The sequence below is a fragment of the Echinops telfairi genome, unplaced genomic scaffold (genome assembly GCF_000313985.2).
Source record: "Echinops telfairi isolate 266 unplaced genomic scaffold, ASM31398v2 ScPeMD7_4;HRSCAF=17, whole genome shotgun sequence".
Classification (NCBI taxonomy): Eukaryota; Metazoa; Chordata; class Mammalia; order Afrosoricida; family Tenrecidae; genus Echinops; species Echinops telfairi.
This window is the reverse complement of record NW_022103900.1, coordinates 12732387-12748738: the sequence shown is the minus strand read 5'-3', so window position 1 is coordinate 12748738 and position 16352 is coordinate 12732387. Positions and strand designations below refer to the sequence as shown.

The 16352-nt window shown below is 39.8% G+C and overlaps 1 protein-coding gene across 3 annotated transcripts in view; it reads right to left on the bottom strand.

The window, feature by feature from the left end:
- KCNH7 (potassium voltage-gated channel subfamily H member 7) overlaps window positions 1-16352 on the bottom strand; it is a 508611-nt gene that overhangs the window by 37764 nt on the left and 454495 nt on the right. For all 3 annotated transcript variants that reach the window (XM_045299839.1, XM_045299843.1, XM_004703787.3), the window contains 3 exons: window positions 11701-11953; window positions 8415-8620; window positions 5690-5789 (listed from right to left, as the gene is read on the bottom strand). In XM_045299839.1, the coding sequence (XP_045155774.1) occupies window positions 5690-5789; window positions 8415-8620; window positions 11701-11953 (559 nt within the window). The remainder of the gene's footprint in view (window positions 1-5689; window positions 5790-8414; window positions 8621-11700; window positions 11954-16352) is intronic.

Below are 16352 nucleotides of genomic sequence, written 5' to 3'. Positions count from 1 at the left end.
GTTGGTGTTGTCAGTTGACGCCACATAGATAGTTCTTAGATGAGGATGCTGTTCCAGACAGACTTTATTACTAGTAAGATGAACTGCTGTTCAGCTTTGAAATGACTTCAGGGGATGTATTTGGTTGAAGGTTAAAAGGTTTTCTCAGAACAACCGATTCAGGGTACACCCACCATCCATGACTACAGAGAGACTAGATCTATGCCAATTTGAATTTCTGTTCTACATTTTCTTTTTTTTTTTTTAATTAGATTTCATCTTTGGAAACTTTCTTCAGAATGTTCAGTGGCGGTAGCTGGATGACATCTAGTGTTTCTGGTCTCTCAGTAGTTTATGTAGGCTACTAGCCACATGTTCCAAGGCTGCTGGTAGGAGCCATCAAATCAGTTCCCATTCATACTGACAGCAGAATGTAACATTGCCTAAGCTTTACGCTTCCGCAAAATTGTTGCTATATCTGAGCCCATTGGTGCAGCTGTTGTGTCATTCCATTGAGTTGAGGGTCTTCCTCTTTTTATTGACTTTTTTTTCACACCCCACCCCTACCCCATGATGTTTTTCTCCAGTGACAGGACTGGTCCCTCCTGATAGCTTGTACAAAGAATGGGAGGCAGATTCTTGCCACCATTTCTTCAAAGGAGCTGTCTGGCTGTACTTCTTTCCAGACATATACATTCATTCTTTTGGCCGTCATGGAATGTTGAATATACTCCATGTGCACTATAATTCAAAGGCATTAATTTGTTTTCAGTCTCTTTTATTCATTGTCCAGCTTTTTCATGTATATGAGCAACTGAAAAGAACATGGCTCGGGCTAAGCATACCTCAGTCATCAAAGTAGCATCTTTGCATTCTAAAACTTAAAGAGATCTTTTATGGCAGACTTGCCCCGTGCAAGACGTTCTTTAATGTCATGGCCCCTGCTCCCAGGGCCATGGGTGGTTGATTCAAGTAGAATGAGATTCCTGGCAACATCCATGTTTGGTCCTTTTACCATGATGTTCCTTATTGGACTTCCGTTTTCCTTATGCTGAGCTGCAATCCACACTGCAGGCTGTCATCCTCGATCAGCCTCGGTTTCACAAGTCCTCTGCATTTTCAGAAAGCAGGTCTGTGTCGTTTATATGCTGCTGGTTGTTCCCGAGTCTTCCTCCAATCCGCATGCTGTTCATATTGTTCAGTTTCTTGAATTATTTACTCAGCATACAGAGTAAATAAGAGTGAAAGGATACAACTAAACCCAAATATTTCCTGCTTCTTGGTCTCGGTGAGGTTGCGTAAGAACACAATTAAAATGTTTTGGAATTTCCATTCTTCACAATGTTACCAATAATTTTTTATGATTCACATAATTGAACACTTTTGGAAAATCAGTGAAACACAGGGGAACACCTTTCTGTTATTCTCTGTTTCTACCACGATCCATCTGACATTCAGAGTGATAGCCTTAGTTCCACATCCTCTTAGGGATCCACCTTGACTTTCTGGCACTTCTTTGTTGATCGACTGTGGCAACTTGGAAAAAAATAGTTTCAGCATTTTTTTTTTCAGTATAAAATTTAATTGCATTTTATATTAAAGCCTTAGTTTGATACTTTCTCCATTCTGTTACATGGCTTTTCTTTGAAATGGGCACAAATATGAATCTCTCCCAGTCAGTTGGCTTGTTAAGTGTCCTCCTGATTTCTTGGCACAAATGAGTGGGCATCGCCTGCCTTGCACGCGTTTGTTGAAACATCTCAGCCAGCATTCTGTCAATCCCTCCAGCTTGTTTTGTGACAATGCCTTCAGTGCAGCTTGGATTTCTTAATATCATCAGTTTTGATCGTAGGCTACACCTCTTGAAATGGCTCAATGTTGACCAATTCCTTTAGGGACACGGAATCTGTATTCCTTACATAGTCTTTTTATGCTTTCTGAACAATTCAATATTTTGCTCATCTCATTCAATATTGCAAGTCAATGCTTGAGTTTTTCTTCAGTTCTTTTAGCCTGGGAAGTACTGAGGATAATCTTCCTTTTAGGTTTTTGAACCCCAGGCCGTTGTATGTGTCTCTATAATATGCTGTCTTTTCAAACTATCTTTGGATCCTCTAATTAGTGTGTTTACTTCATCGGTTCTTCCTTTCCCACCAGCTCCTCTGAACTCCAGAGTCAGGTTCAAATTCTCTTCTGACTTCCATTTTGAACTTCGCTGTCTTTCTTGACTTTTTTAAAATTTTTAAACATTTTATTAGGGGCTCATACAACTGTTATTGCAATCCACACACGCATCAATTGTGTAAAGAGCATTTGTACATCATTCTCAAAACATTTTCTCTCCACTTAAACCCCCGACATTAGGTCCTCATTTTTCCCCTCCCTCCGAACTTCCCCCTCCCTCATGAGCCCTTGATAGTTTATAAATTGTTATTTTGTCATATCTTGCCCTGTCCGACGTCTCCCTTCACCCACTTTTCAGTTGTCTGTCCCCCAGGGAGGAGGTCACACACAGTTCCTTGTAATCAGTTCCCTCTTTCCTACCCATTCTCCCTTTACCCTCCCTGTTTCGCTACTCGCACCACTGGTCCTGTAGGGCTCATCTGCCCTGGATTCCCTGTATCTTCAGCTCCTATCTGTACCAGTGTACATCCTCTGGTCTAGCCAGACTTGCAAGGTCGAATTCGAGTCATGGTAGTGGGAGCGGGGAGGAAACATTTAGGAACTAGAGGAAAGTTGTATTTCTCATCGTTGTTACATCGCACCCTGACTGGCTCATCTCCGTTTGCTTTCTTCCTTGATGGTGCTCCTGATGCCATCCTCCATCTCAACTGGTCTCCAGCCAGTAGTGCTCAGTCAACCAAACTTTTCTTATGATGGCCTCTAGAAGCCGGTGGAGTCTATTTGAAGTCTTGTTTTGGCCCCCGTGGACATAATTTTCTTCAGATTCAACTGGAACTTACATATAAGTAATTGATGGTCTGGTCTGCACTTGGCCCCTGGCCTTGTTCTGACTGGTGCTATTGAGTTTCTCCATCATCTGTTTACAAAGATGTAATTTGATTCCCCTGTATTCCATTTGGCAAGGCCAGCTCTATAGCTATGGTTTATGCTGTATTTGTAATGCATAAGTTGCTAGTTTCATAAAATTCTATCATGTGGTCTCAGACATCCTTTCTATTAGCAAGGCTATATTTTCCTATTGCTGATCCTACTCTGTTTCAAACTTTTAAAATTCCAACCACTAGTAATTATTTATGCATCTTGATGACAGGTTTGATCAATTTCAGACCGTAACAAATAAACAAACAGACAGATAGACAGACAACCCTGAAACACACAGCCATCCAGTCTCTTTGTACTCACAGTGACCCATTTTCTCACCACCATTAAAACAACTCCTGTGGGTTTCCAAGGCTGGGAATCTTTACCAGATCAAAAAGGCTCATCTTTCTCCCACAGAGAAGTTGGTGGGTTTGAATTCTTGACCTGTGCTCAGCAACCCAACTTTTAACCCATCATGCCACAAGGACACTGCAGAAGTTGGCAAAATCTTTCATTTCTTCTTTGGCAGTAGTGAGTGTGCAAGTTTGAGTAATAGTAGGGTTAACTCCTTTGGCTTGTAGGCATCTGGATATCATCCTATTACTGTCAACACTGTACATCTGCACACACTTGAGATGTTCTTATCGATGACGAATGCCGGGCCAGGCCACTTTATCATTCCTGGCATAGTGGACCACCTGATTGTCTGATTCCAAATGACCTTTTGATACAGCGATAGGCTGGTATCGATCTTATGGTGCTTCTTTTTTATTTGAAGAATTCCAATGTCCTAAATTCATATTTCATACATGACATGTTCCTTTTACTAATGGAGGTTTGGGCTATTTCTTGTGTTCCGCTGCAGCAGCAAATGAGGACCTTTGGAGCTTTACTCCATCCATGTCATTAAAGTCCACTCTACTCTGAGGACCGAACTGCTCTCCGCTGTATTTCGAGTGCTGTCCAATCCGAGGAGTGCATGGTCTGGCATTATTTCAGATAGTTTCCACTTTATGTATAATGTTTAACTAGGTTTTTCTTTTCTTTCCTTTTTAAAAAGTAGTTCACCAGGTCCTTTACCCTAGTCCATCTTATTCTGGAAACTCTGCTCAACCTTGTCCACCTTGCTTGACCCTGCTGGTATTCTCAATACTGGTTGCGTAGCTTTCAGTGTCATGTTAACACCCAAACAATTAGTGTGTAGCCGGTGACAGACGAGTGAACACCTTCCACATCCTCCTAGCATCCATGCCTTTTTTGGCCTCTTCTCCCTCTGTTGCTCCCGGTGAAGAGAGCCTTCCTTGCTGTTCCATCGTTGACTGCTTGCAGCTTCTAGAATCCCAGACACTCCACAGCAAATGAGGAGGTAGAACAGAGGCACCCAACATGCTAGTAGGCCGATTAACTGGTATGCATTGTAAAACAATGGCCCTACGCCTCCAAACGAATGAACCAAATCCCATGATGGTATTCAGTTGCACTTCAGCTGCCTCAGCAGCTACTCCCCCTCCCTCTGTTTTAAACATATCTATCCCATAACTTATGGCATTTCAGCTTTTTACAGGTGCACATCTTATTGACAGCAATTATGATAAGGAGCCTTGCAAATCCATCCTTTATTAGTGCATTTTTCTATCATTTTTAGCCCTGATTTAGTTCTCCCCTTCTCCCTGGACCCACCAACAAACCTTGAGCCCACCAGCTGTTCCTTGGGAGAAAGATGAGACTTTCTGTTCCAAAGATTTCTGTTTCCAAAGATTTACATCCTTGGAAACTGCCCACAAGGGCAGTTCTATGCTGACAAATTAGGTCACTATGAGTCCAAATTGACATGCTAGCAGTGAGTGACCATATAAGCACGACCCAGCAATTCCAATCCTAGGTATTTACCCAAAAGACTTGAACATGGAGGCTGAAAAAGGAGCAGCTTTATAATACAATTGGTTTCTTGGGATATTGAGTAGGTCTTTGGAAATGTGAAATGTTACATAAATACGTATTGAATATAGGAATAAAACATAAAGAAGAAGAAGTTAGACAGGCAGAAAACCTAGAGTCAATAACTAATTGGTATTCCAGTGGCAGTTACCTTATATACTTGTGTAAAAGCTGAGTTTCTCAGCACATGTTTAATGCAGTTTTTGTGGTAAAATTAGGTGCATTGGCGGATATTTGGGTCGGCTTATACTCGAGTATATATGGTACAAAGAGCCTTGGAAGATAACACTTCTCAGCCTTTTGGCTAAGATCAAGTGAAAGTTGGAAGAACCAACAGGCTAAGTAAACTCATTAAGCTCAGCCATGCCGTACCTCGGTGCGAAAGAACTGAGCTCTTGACTTGCAATGAAAATCTTTCCTCCAGAAGACTTATGCTCAGTACTGGATAGCAGAGTTATTCACCTGCTATTAAGTAGCCTTCATTGTCATTTATTATCCTGTTCTGTTTTTCTATCTGTGATGTCTTTGTAGATACCAGACAACTTTGTTGACTGACAGCATAGAGAACTGTCAGTCGGAAACTGTATCACCAGCTACTGAAAAAGATTTACCTTCCTCAAAGTCCTGAATGAAGTTTACCCTTGAAACCAGATGCATAAAGAGTATATAAGTATAAAGAGCTAGTAACCACATGTTTTACATTTAAACTTTGGAAATAGAAAATTACCTTTCTCTCCTTCACTTTCGAATGATAATTTCCTTCTTTTTAGTTTACAGTTTTCTCCATCGGAGTCATTCATGGATTGTGATCTCAGTAAGAGATCCGCCTTTGTTAACGGAACATGAAAATGAAATGGAAGATTACTCAATTTTCACATAAGGTATTATTAGTAAACTCTTCACTATTTCATTTCAACCACTTTGAGACTTAATTATTAGAGTGCTGGCAAATAGCTAGCATCCTTTACTTAATACTTGTCTCTAAATTTAAAAATAAACTGATAGAATAATTCTGGTAGTTTTCCCGTCTGAGGAGAAATCACAGTTCATGATCAGAAATGTCTGAGGATGCTGCATTTAGAGACAAACTATCCCTTTATGTGAAATGGGCTTTTTATAATATGTAAATGAAAAATACATCACAGGTATGCATTGAGATTTTAAAGGAGGTAGCAGCTCTCTTTGGACATTTTCCTCTTTCTCCTGAGGAATGACTGGTGAGTTCAAACCACTGATCTTTTGGTTAGCAGATCAGCACACAGCCCACCATGCCCCTGGGGCTCCTGAACTACACTGGTGGCAGAGAATATTGAAAGTACCATGATTGCCAAAACAACAACCAATTATATTCCTGATGAAGTACAGCCAGAATGGTCCTTATAGTCAAGGATGGCAAGACGTTGGCTTACACAGTCTGCACGTGCTATCAGGAAAGACCAGTCCCTGGAGATGGACGAAGTAGAGGAGAGCGGAAAGGAGGAAGGCCCTGGAGAAGGACTCACACAATGGGCTCAAACAGCCTGGGGCAGTGTTTCACTCTGTTGAACACAAGGTTGCTGGGAGGCTGAACTGGGTCAAAGGCACACAACAACAACAACAGCTCTCCTTTTGCTTATTAGTTGCCCCTAGTCTTTTCTAAAGACTCCAGACTCAAGCTTTGGCAGGAGTGGACCAGAAGCGCCATACAGGCAGGTGAGTCAGAGAACATGGCTCTGGGTGTTATTAAGTGGGCAGGTGGTGGGTGCAGCTCTGCTCCTCTGGGCATGCCTCTCCTCTGTTCACGCCCACACTCTCACTGCTGCTGCCAATGCTCATGCCTCTGACCTCCATGCGCAACTCCAGGCGGAGTGGTGATGAGGGTGACTGGAAGTGAGGTCCCACACTTGAATGTGGGGCTTACACAACAGCCAAATCACATAATGCCCCAGTCAGAATGGATAGTGGATGTTAAAAAATACATACCTGTAATTAAAAAATTCATAAACAAATCTTTGCAGAATCTGTATTACCTCAGAGACAAATGTGCAAACCAATTAACTATGATGTTTAAATTACATAGTAATGGTGCTAAGATTAAATTTCACAATCAATATTAGGTTTAATTAGATAAATACTCTGCTTTGAACCTCTTATTATTTGTTGCTTCGAGTTCCTCCTCTTCCCCATATGGTTCATTCTGTATTATATTATTCATCCTGTAAATAGTGGAGCCACTTCTTTAGTTCATTTGGGTGATGCTTAACTATTTATGTAAAGAAATAACCAAAGGAGGATGTTTATTGGTTTTTCATTGCAAAAGCAAAATGAGATTGGTGACATTAAATTGGGATTTGATAAAGCACTAAATTAAAACTATTATTTAAAAATAGCTGATAACATCTACCTTTCATGGCTGATAACATTAACCTTTTACTTCTCAAATATTTTTAACTTTCCAGTGTTTGAAAAGAAACACTTGTTCCTTGTGATGTTAAATGTTGCCCTGCTGATCTTCAAAGTTTCTTCTTCTTTTTAATACATCCACAATACCTGGGAACAATAGCAGCTTCAGGGAGAATGGGATCTACTTTTTACCTACCTGTTGATTTGAGGATCTGTATTTCAGAGAGGATATTAATTAACATTAAAACACACTGACAAGGTATACCATCCAATAATAAAACATATTTAGCATTAGAGTGTGGTTGGAGGATTGCGGCAAAAGGGCATGGAAGAACAACCTAGTGAAAAAGTGTGGGTGCTAGCATAAAGTCTATGTCACACAGTCCCAGAATAGTAGTAGCCCAGGAGTGGCCATTGTCACAATATAAGAGAGTGAAAAGCATAGAGGCTCTCATACAAGTTAATTTCCATTTTGAATTGATTTGAAATATTCTTTCTATTAGAACATACATTATTCATTCTGCAGTACTAAATTTGAATCTTCTTCAAAATATGATTCATTTATACTTTTGAGATTTAGAGATGTTAAATATGAACCTAAATTTGAATGAGGTTAGTTTTTTCCATTATTACTGTGAAGACATTGCTAACCAATATATGGTGTACATAAAACCCGAGAGAGTATGTCTCAACCTTGATCAGTATATGGTAAAGTCTTAAGTGATTTTCAGTACCCTAGGATCACTTATTTCTTACAAATAATTGGTATACTTTATATACACCAACATTACTTTCAACCAACAATGTCTTCTAGGAATTCCTACGATGTCACTTTTAATTGACCTATTTAAAGTTATTCAGTAGATGTGTTTGAAAACAATTAGGTAGTATTCTTTAAGAAGTACTACATAATCTATAAATTTCACTATTAACATGGTCCCCTACCCCCAATAGTCAAAACCAGTATAATTTTGTGGCAATATTTCAATTGCGCTTTCAGAAAACTTTGGATGACCAAAGAATAGTATATCACACCAGAAATAAACAAACAAAAAATAGTTAACATGTACCTTTGCGCTCTCGTGTCTGAGGTTGAAAGTTAATTCTAGGTTTGTTAGAAAATGATCAGAAAACTCAGGGTACATATCTAAAACCTCCAACAAGTCTTCTCTCTGGATCTTATGCAAGTCACAGTATGTGAGAGCTCGTACATCTGCATTAGACTTTCCAGGTTTGGCATAAAGATGAACCATTTCTCCAAATATATCATTTTTCCCTAAAAGAAAAAAAAGGAGGAGTGGGTAAAGGAATTAATATTTATTTTCTACAAGAAGGGCCAGTCCTTGAGAACCTATGATTCAATATGTAAGACCATATGGCTAATAGACAGTTAGGAATCAAAGTTCCAGTACTCGCTGTCCAGCACATACTATTTGCTGAGTGGAATTTTACCTCTTCTTTTCAGTGATTCTGTTATAATCCCTATTCGTTTCCTTGTTTCAGTCCACAGTGTGGTAAATATATCTTCATTCTAGTGCACCTGACCTTGCCAGTCAAGTGTATTGCCATTGAGTATTTAAAAAATACTTTTAGGTTGGGGCCATCTAATTTTATTAAAGCAGGTCTATGAGAAAAGCTACAGTGAGTCAGACTCATAACCTGCCTACTTCGTCAGGGTCTCTGAAGAGAACGTACCCGAGGGATTATGGTGGAGCACTGTCAAGCTTGGATAACTGGTCTTCGAAGCCCAACAGTACAATCAGAACTCTTTAGTCCCTTTAGTAACAACATGTAGATTTCCGTTAATGTAGTTGTCCACTTGTTTCCATTGTTTAATGCATACAGCTAGGCAGTCTCAACATACATGATCATGGCGTCTTCTCACATGGCTTTTGTCACCTCCCTTGTGTTCCCTCCCACCCTGGAGTTGCTTCAGTGTCTGACTCATGAAGAGACCTTTCCATCCTCTGCCTCGCCTTGTGTCTCCTGATTTTCATGGTCTGTCCCCTGATGATAATGAGAGCAACAATACTGAATGTTTACTGAGAGCACCAATTCAGTGTTGATGCTTATGTGCATTATCTCATTAAATCCCCGCCCCCCCCAAAAAGTATGAAAGAACTACTCATTGTTATCCATATTTTATGAATATGGAAAGAGAATAACAGGTAAACTGATTATCACTCTTTCTAGTTGGGTGAAGTGGAGAAAGATCATTAGGATTCGATGCCATGTTTTCTGACTTCAGAGCCAAAGTTCTGATATGCTTAAACTTCTCTCACTATTTTCTCCAAAATGCATTTTGATCACTTCGATGTATTTTTTTTTCTGACAATTATAAATTGTACCTATGCTCTATATGCTTAGTAAATAATGATCAATTACATGATTATAAAAGCCTTTAGAGATTCTTGGTGGTCGGGCAAATCAATGTTTTCTCATGAAGTTTTTTTTCAGACCTAGAAAACACCCCATATCTCTGGCCCCTGGATCTGTTATTTTAGCTTTTGGTTGACAATTTCATCTACCTTCTACTGTGTATAAAGCCTTTTAAATAATACAATTTTCATTAGTTAAAGAACATACCTACTTAACATCTTGAATATTTTTATTTTAACTGATAATTTTGTGAGGAGAACTCCAATGTCATTTTATACTCAGAAAAACTGACACGAGAAAGAAGACATTAACTTTAGGTTGAATGAATATTTACTAGCCTCCCCAAATCAAATAAATGACCATAAATTGTGAGGATTTTAAGTGCCGACTTACATGAAAAAAAGAGGTAAAAAAGGAAAACTTCCTAAAATGCTTTATAGTGTTGACACTTCAGAATACTATGATCAAAGAAAAGGCTCTCAACTAAATTCAGCGCGGACTTGGTATTTTAATTAACTTACCTAACTGTAAATGAGCAAGGAGTAAGCCAGTAGGTGCACACAGCTTCATCACACCCTGAAATGACTATTTTATAAAGCAAGAAGACTTGCTACCTCCTTGCGGAAGGTAGTGCTGGCTGATTTGAAAAACAGAAATGCAATGATACGAGCTCCTTCCCTGGCAACATACCAGAGAAAATCTAATGAAAACTCAACTGATGTGCTTATTGGATTGGAAGAAAAATTCTACATCTTTTTTTACAGCTCATTATTACCATAGAAGTATCCAACGACCTAGGGAATCACTGAGACATTGTTTATGCGTTTGGATCCTGAACAGTGCCAGACTCTGGTTATCTACAACAGTGATGAAAATCGGCAACATCTATTTGTATTTTTGGAAGCAAACATCAAGGGTCTAGTTGAAAAATTGTTAAAATACACTCACTATTTAAATGGAGCTGGAATCCACAGAGGAAAACAAAACAAGATTTTGCAAGTGTGCACAAACTCCGGAAATGGCTGTTCCCGTGGGGAGTGTGGGGTCCAGATCTACTGGCTGAAAAACCCCAACCCCCCACCATGCAGTCAATTCCAACTCACAGCCACCTATGGACTGAGTAGAACTGCCCTTTTGGAGTTCTGAAGTGATGACTCTTTACAGGAGTAGAAATTGCCATCTTTTCCCCACTGAGCAGCTGGCGGTTGGTGGGTTAAACTTGACCTTGCAGTCCACAGTCCAAGGGAACTCACTATGCAACCTGGATTTTATCGTTTACTGGCTAGGTAGCAGCAAAGGAGAATTGACCTCCTTCTCTCTGGCTGTTCTTCATGGTCCTGGCATTTTAAAGAGTTTCTATAAATTAATGAGGCCTGAATATAAATTTTTGTGTTTCTTAAGGGGCAGATTAAACTTAGACTTTATTTTGCACCCCAACCCTATTAATTTATTAACAACTACACCCCTGGGGTCTAGCATCGAGGTGCAGGGTGAAATGATGCTTTTGGTAGGACAGAACGCCATGCATTGAAAATAGCTTAAATCTAGCCAAACAAAAGCCCGAGTCATGCAAGGGCATTGGCATGTGCTTGCAGGAATTCCTCAATCAGACACATTTTATTTCAAAGTATTTAGGGATTACAAATGAATACAAGATCCTCTCTCACAAAAATAGAAAATGTTGTCTATTTTCATCTGTTTGGCTTCAAATGCCGAAGTTGTTGCCAAGAGCTCAGAGGCCTCATGGAAGCGTTTATACACCAGAGAAACAGTGAAGCAGTAAAGACAACACATTTTCTGCAAGGTTAACTTGATTTGAATTGCATTTTAAATAAAACTTTTGAATTACCCTCTTATGCCATCAGTACTCACAAATAGGTCAGTCCTTTCCTGGTCATTTTCCAGACGTTTCCCATCATGCATGCCTTTCCCCAATTAATAGATGCATTTGGTCCCTGGGCAGTTCCAAATACTCACCTAGAATAGCGACCACAATGTCATCCTTGAGGATTTCAATGGAGCCCCTGGACAAGAAGTAAAGTGCAGTGAGGACATCCCCGCAGTGAACCAGGGTGTCTCCCGGAGGTGCATGGGTGGTCTTGAACTTCATTGCTAAAGCTCGAAGGCAACCTTTACTTGCCCCCCGAAAGGCTTTGCAGTTTTGCAGCAAAGTCTGGTTGAGATGTAGACAAATGTCAGCTTGCAAGCATTCTGGGAAACCCTTTAGGACCTGAGGAAAAAAACGAGAAAGAGTTTTATACTACCAGAGCACAGGGCGCCTCCACCAGAAATAAAATATCTTTACGTGCTCACAGAACTGCAGGTGTAATAATTATGTCACACGGGAGTTCTTCCAATGCTTCTACCTCGCCTGCCTTCATGAATACTTGGTTTGCTAAACATGTCAGAATGCTCAACTCAAATACAGCTCTCTGAATTAACTGCAGGCATTCAGACTCAACACAAATGCGGCCTCATTAAAACGCAATGCCTACAACGCTTCACCCTGCTTCTCATTGCCTGTGCTATGTTAGGGAGCATCAGATTGTGCACAGAGAGAGAGAGCAACGTGACAATTAGTAAGACATAACTACTGACAGGTGGTACATTTGGAAAGACAATCAGGCTTTTGAAGGATCCTCAAGTGTCACTTTGGATTGTCATCTCTGACAGACAAATTAAGTATAATTAGTAAAAATGTTGAACCTGAAACAGCCATGATGTTTGTAAATGTCAAATATCAGCGAGTGTGCTTAGATATAACAGTGCTCAGAATATTTATAATTTGGTATGCACATTATTAATATTACATAGAGAATGAAAAGGAGACAGCAAACATGCTTTTGAAGTATAGTTTAGTTCTCAGAAATCATGCTAGAAGTTATAATGCATACATAAAGCTTCTAAGCATGCTTAAGCTTTGACAGTTTTTTCTGTGGTTCCTTTTAAACTTGTGGAGCAGAATAAATGAAACTTTGTGACAAGCACTACTCAATTTAACTGAACGTAAGTTTATACTACTTTATAAATTCTCCAATATGCAATAGGTCAAAGATACTCCATTGTTGCTATGTTGTACGAATACTAGGCATTTTGACAATCCTATGAAGATTTTCATTTTCATGTTGATTCCCCCCCTGAAAATATCAATGTGTACTAAGGCGGATAGTGGGGTTATTATCTAGCAACTGAAAATACAATTTTTAAAATTCTATCTTTTTGTGTTAACGTGACTATTCAATGTAGGTAGATAAAACCATGAACTGCCTCTAGAGGCAAGTCAAATGCATGTAGTCCATAGAGGACCTGCAAATTAGATATCTGAGTTAATGTATAATGATCCTAAAGCTAATGTGTAATTGCTTTAAGTTATCCTAAATATTAAAGAGAGAAACCATGGTGGTGCTTAACAAATCACTCAGATGCTAAGGAGTACATTGACAATTTGAACTCACCCAGCAGCTTCATGGGAGAAAATTCTGCTCCCATAAAAAATGACAACCTATAAAATCCTACGGCCACTTCTACTCTGTCACAGAGCGATTATGAATTGGAATCAACTACATGAAACCTAACGACAAACGTTAAAGCAGCCACGTGGATGCGACTGCTCTAGGATCATTACAGTTAGATTGTGATATTTAAATTCAGTTAAAGGACACCTGATTAAAAGAAACCCGATTCACAACAGACCCTCTTTCCTGGTCTTGTTTGTACACTATTATACGCAGACTCGGTAAAGGGGTATTTTGTCTGAAAAGTCAACCTGAGTTCTCTTCGAGAATTTACCACAGGTTGACTCTTGGGCAAGTCACTTCCCCCATCTGTGTTTCTATCCCCTAGAACAAGAGTACTTCCCTAAGCCTTCTTAATATTGACATTTGTCATAAATAGCCAAGAGTGTTCAAGTTACCAGAAACCACACATCCAGATCTGCACAGCTAGAGAAACTCAAACTTTCATCCTAAAAATTCAGTGTTATCTGGTTCAGGTTCCTAAGAAATAAGCTACGAGTTCCTGGGCACACATCTTCAGCCTCTCGCCGTAACTCTAACTTTAACACTTGGTCTACATGATGGGACTCCTGCCAGCTTTCTTCACTGGACTGATCAACCTCATATTTTGCCAGTTTCTCCCTCTATTGCTTTACCTTTGGGGCCCAGTGGTACTTCCAGCTAAGTATTGAACTGGTATCTGAAAGGTCTACTGGCGCCGTGGAGAAAGATGAGACTATGTGCTCTGTAAAGATTTACTTCCTTGGAAATCCTAGATAGGGTCATTTTGAGTCAGGATCAACTTGATGGCAGTGGAACACCTCTGGGGGCTGGAGGCTGTTCCCATTTGTTGATTTGTTGATATCCTGTATCGAACTGAGGAGTCCTGATGGTGCTGTCTGGTGGCCGTTTGACTGCTAATCATAAGGTTGATGGTTCAAACCCACAACTCCTCCGTTGGAGAAAGATGAGGCTGTTTGTTGTCATAAAGAGAAACCCTCTGTAAGGATTCTGTAAGTAGGCATGAACTCAGTGGCAGTGGGTGTACTGACGCAGATCCCCAGGTAGAACCATCCAGCTAGGTCACTGATGTGATTTACCTATCTAAACCATTGCATCTGGTTCTTTGACAGGTGATTATGCCAGACTGGGAGTTAACTGATATTGGATACTAGTTTTTTTGTTTTGTTTTGTTATGTTTTTAATAAGCCACTTTATTTAGTGAAAATGAGAGGGGGAAAAAGACAAACTGGATGTCATAAAAGACTCTGAAACGTGCTATTGCATGCAGAATGTAGGTTATAAAACTAAGGGATGAACTGATGAAGTAAAAGAGTTGAGCAGATTTCAAAGGGTAGCGTGAGAAGAGAAAGTAAAATGGCATAATGAAATGTATAAAGGCCTGGAATTATAAAACAAAGAGGAATGTACATACTTGGCCTTTCTCAAGTTGAAAGAACTGAGGGAAAGAATTCAAGTCTTGAGTTGCAACAGTGAAGGGTTTTATGAGCAAAAGACTGGAAGCATCAAAAAGAAGACAGGAGGAATACATAATCAATAATCATTGTGCCAAAACTAATCGGTCAGTGTTCAATCTTTCCAGGACCTAGCATATGATCAAGTACTGATGGAATTGAAGGAATATGTGTAATCAATACCTATGGAAACTGCAGTCAAAAATAAAACCATGTATTGCATTGGGAAAATCTGCTGTAAAATATCTCTTTAAAGTGTTAAACAGCAAAGTTATCACTTTGAGGATTAGGTGCACCTGACCCAAATCATGGTATTTTTGTTCACATCATGTAGATAGATAGTTCGGTCAATCGATCCATCGATTGAGAGATAGACAGACAATGAATAATGAGGAGTGAGTGAGGAATTTATTATTTGAACTATGGGGTTGGGGAAGAAGAGTAAATATTATATTGACATGCAGAAGAAGCACAGCCAGAATGCATGTTGGTAAGACTTTATCCTATGCACGTTGGACATGCCTTCAAGAGGAAACAGAGGCTGAAGGCCATCAGGTTTGGTAGAGTAGAGGGACAGCAACACAGGGGAGACACTCAATGAGATGGGTTGACACATGGCTGCAGCTGGAGGCTCAAACAGACGAACAGTTGTGAGAATGGCACCCGATTGGGCAGTGTTTCATTCTGTGGCACACAGATTTGGTGTAAGTGTAACTGACTCGATACAACAAGCTGTCGGACCATATAGGAGACAAACACACCAGTCCCTTGTCCTCTCTGCATGATGTCTGACTTCTGCTCTCCAGTCTGCTATTGTGATCTCCATATAATTCTCAGTTGACTTCATCCAAACAGATTAATAGAGTATTGTATAAAGTACAAATTTGATTCATCCATTTCTTAAAACTTAGCTGCAACGAGGGACTTAAAAAAAAAACCCAACCCAAAACAAAACCTATTGCTCTCAGGCTTATCCTGACTGATAGCAACCCTATTACAGGGCAGATTAGAATGACTTCCTAGAGTTTCCAAGACTCTTATTTCTATGGATCTCCCGTGGTTGAACTTCTGACCTTTGTTTAGCAGGGACATGCTGAGCTTCTTAAGTTACATGAAGATACCATGTAGTGCACTAAAAAGTGGGGGGAGATCTTGCTACCACTACTGTTGTTGGAAAAATGTCTGGTGGTAAAAATGGGCTTAATTTGATTGATGTTATTTTACTTCCAAAAATCCTTAAAATCCATATGGAACACAGTTTTACTCTGACACATATGTATTTACATGAGTCAAAGTCAAGTAGATGGCAACTGGTTTACTAGTCATCGATGTTTGGTGGATTCTGACCCCTCGTGAACAGAAGGACACAGGACAACTGTACCAGTGGGTTTCCTAGGCTGTATATCTTGACCAGAGCAGAACACTTTTATAGGGGACGTTGGTGGGTTTAAACTTCTGGCCTTTTGGTTAACAGTACAGCAGGTAACCCACTATACCATCGGGTTACAATAAAAGGTTTCTTTTTATTACAATCATTTTATTAGGGGCTCATACAACTCTTATCACAATCCATACATACATCCATTGTGTAAGGCACATTTGTACATAGATTGCCCTCATCATTCTCAAAACATTTGCTCTCCACTTAAGGCCCTGGCAT